This window comes from Egretta garzetta, unplaced genomic scaffold, assembly GCF_000687185.1.
Source record: "Egretta garzetta isolate BGI_Z169 unplaced genomic scaffold, ASM68718v1 scaffold260, whole genome shotgun sequence".
NCBI lineage: Eukaryota > Metazoa > Chordata > Aves > Pelecaniformes > Ardeidae > Egretta > Egretta garzetta.
In genome coordinates this window covers 94,852-97,542 of record NW_009258662.1, presented here as the reverse complement: position 1 = coordinate 97,542, position 2,691 = coordinate 94,852, and the positions used below count along the sequence as shown (strand labels likewise).

At 49.8% G+C, this 2,691-nt stretch overlaps 2 protein-coding genes across 4 annotated transcripts in view; one reads left to right on the top strand and one right to left on the bottom strand.

Annotated features, from left to right (window-relative positions):
• Positions 1-2,691, top strand: part of FBH1 (F-box DNA helicase 1) — a 39,661-nt gene that overhangs the window by 27,101 nt on the left and 9,869 nt on the right. For all 3 annotated transcript variants that reach the window (XM_035903882.1, XM_035903881.1, XM_035903883.1), the window contains 2 exons: positions 1,922-2,021; positions 2,187-2,308. In XM_035903882.1, coding sequence (XP_035759775.1) covers positions 1,922-2,021; positions 2,187-2,308 — 222 coding nt within the window. The remainder of the gene's footprint in view (positions 1-1,921; positions 2,022-2,186; positions 2,309-2,691) is intronic.
• Positions 2,317-2,691, bottom strand: part of IL15RA (interleukin 15 receptor subunit alpha) — an 18,182-nt gene continuing 17,807 nt past the window's right edge. The window contains exon 7 of the transcript XR_004843280.1: positions 2,317-2,689. The gene's annotated coding sequence lies outside the window, so the exon portion shown is untranslated. The remainder of the gene's footprint in view (positions 2,690-2,691) is intronic.

The window sequence follows — 2,691 nt, the reverse complement described above, 5'->3', positions numbered from 1 at the left end:
TTGGCAACTTCATCGGCCAGTTCTCTCAGGACTCTGGGATGCATCTCATCAGGTCCCATGGACTTATGTGCATAAACCCTGTCCCTAAGCACCTCGTCTACCCTTCTTTTAAATCCCTCCAGGGATGGGGACTCGACCACCTCCCTGGGCAGCCCATTCCAGAGCCTGACAGCCCTTTCTGTGAAGAAATTTTTCTTAATGTCCAACCTAAACCTGCCCTGGCGCAACTTCAGACCATTTCCCCTCGATGCCTGGCTTAGTGGCATGCTTTGCTGTTCACACTCTGCGCTGCAGAGCTCCTTTGTGCTTCTTAGTGGAGCGATCCCATCACTAGGAAAGCCACGTGGCTTTCAAAGTGGGTATGGGGGTAGAGACCCTTAGTATATGGCTTATTTCAAGGAGATCCCCTCTCTTCTGGGTTAGTTCTGAGTGGGCAAGGGCAGATATCCTCCTTGCTGACATTGCCAATCAGTTAGGACAGTGGGTCTCATGCACAGAGGGGAAGGAGTTAGGAGCAAGGAGATGAATTTTGTTCTGGCAGTGACCTCCTTGAAATAAAACCACACTGACTGGTGGCTGTATACATTATCTTTTTTTCTGGCTCTGTACAAACTCCGTCATTGCCACCTCTGTCCCACCAGTGCCCCTTTGGCCATGATATCTCCTGCCCTGTTTTTCTGCCAAGGGCCTAATTTTCATGAGCAGCTTCAGCTGATCTGGGTTTGCCCTGGAAGAGAGCTCCCACCTTCTTTCAGCACAAGTGATGCTTGTGTCTCCAGGCTACCTAGGCTGCTGTTCCGCCAACTGAAAGCGCCCCCTGGTTAGTTTTTTTGCCTGATCAGCCACATGGCTACACAATTCTGACAGCTAACGTAAGGGGGAAACTCTCCCTTTGGGAATCCTTGTGGAATGAATCTGCTTAAATGAACCATACAAGCACCTAAGCCAGAACGGCCACCGAACGCCCATCTACCTGAGCTGCCTTTTCCCCTTGCACCATGGCAGCCTTGCCAAGGGGCAGGAGCCAGGGATGGGCACATAGGAATGGGGACTACATTCATTTGCAGTGGCACATCTTGTGACAGCCTTGGGACCAGCCTTGCATCACCTCTCTTGTGGAGTATTTTTGTGTTACAAGGTTTTCCGCTTCCCTTTGCTGGTGGAGGTGTTGTGCTTAGCCAAGCACCGGTGGGTTTTAATCATGGTGTTAATGAAACTTGATTATGGCTTTGACCTCACAGTGCTTTGACTGTTGGCCCCAGACCTACAGGTTAGGAAATATAAGGAGCAACCTCCAGCCCTGCTCTGTTTCTCCAGCCCGTCACCTCTCCAGCATCCCAGCCAAGTGAGGGACCTGGCTGCTTTCCCAGCACCTCTAGCCCCTGCTGCCGGACAGACGTGCCATGGTGCATTAACTTCGTGGGGAAGAGTCTTGGCAGTGGCGGCTGTTGGGGTGGAGAGGTTGGAAACCACGTTTTGCCCTGTATGATAGTCCCATCTCACAGCACAGTTCCTTTCGCCTTGGGTGTAAGACTGACTAGGGTTTCTAGGAATAGTTGGGGGGGGATTTGGGTGCTAGACATTTGGAAAAACTTCTTCACCAAAAGGGCTGTCAGGCTCTGGAATGGGCTGCCCAGGGAGGTGGTAGAGTCCTCATCCCTGGAGGTATTTAAAAGAAGGGTAGATGAGGTGCTGAGGGACAGGGTTTAGTGGTGGGATGGCAGGGTTAGGTTAAAGGTTGGACTCGATGATCTCATAGGTCTTTTCCAACCAAAGTGATTCTATGATTCTATGATTCTTTTTCTAAGAGAAAGCTTTTCCAGAAGGTTGGTGGGAATTGTACAGTTCCATATATATCAATACTTTTGTAGGTTCTAACGAGTTCTTCTTTTCCTGCGGTTTCCTTCATTTTCCCATGTAGAGTTTCAGATTTGGTCCTGAAATAGCTTACGTTGGAGCAACCATTCTGGATGTCTGCAAGAAGATCAGGAATAAGACATTAGTGGGTGGAAACCAAAAGGGTAAGTCGTGTCGGCGCACCGCTCGGCTCAGTCGGCTCTGTTCAGTGACTGGGAGTCACAGAGCTACTACTGCATAATAAAGAAAGTGTCTCAGGATCAATCCTGATTTATGAAGATTTTGGGGTTTTAGGTACCTGCTTTCTAACTGGGAATTTCTTCATGCAGGTGATGTGAGAGGCAGCATGGGAGGGAAGATAACAGTCTTATCACGAAGCAATTTTAACGTGTTCGAGGACGCTGTGAAACTTACTGGAAGAGAGAGACCGATTAAAATACACGTAATTGGGGTAAGGGGAAATGGCCAACGTGTCTTTCATGTCCCAGCCCCAAGTCCTCAAGCCTGTTAGCACTTGTAGCAGCAATACCTGCAAGTGTCTCAAAATAGGTGCGGCTGATCTGCTGTCACCTGTAGCACCCAGGTTTAAAACTAATATTCAGGGAGAAAAGCAGCAATCTTGTTGTGGCTGGGGAAGGGTTATTTGGCCCAGCTGTTCCCCAAATGGGTGCAGGTGAGGCTCCCTTTCTAGGCTCATCTGTCCCTTTTTTCATCAGGCTCAGGTGAGATGGCAGCAGCTCCAGCCTGCTGGACAGGGCTGGGGCAGAGGGGCTGCAAGTATTTGCATTAGATGGAACGCTGCTGACTGCCTCTGGCCACCGGCACAGCATTCCT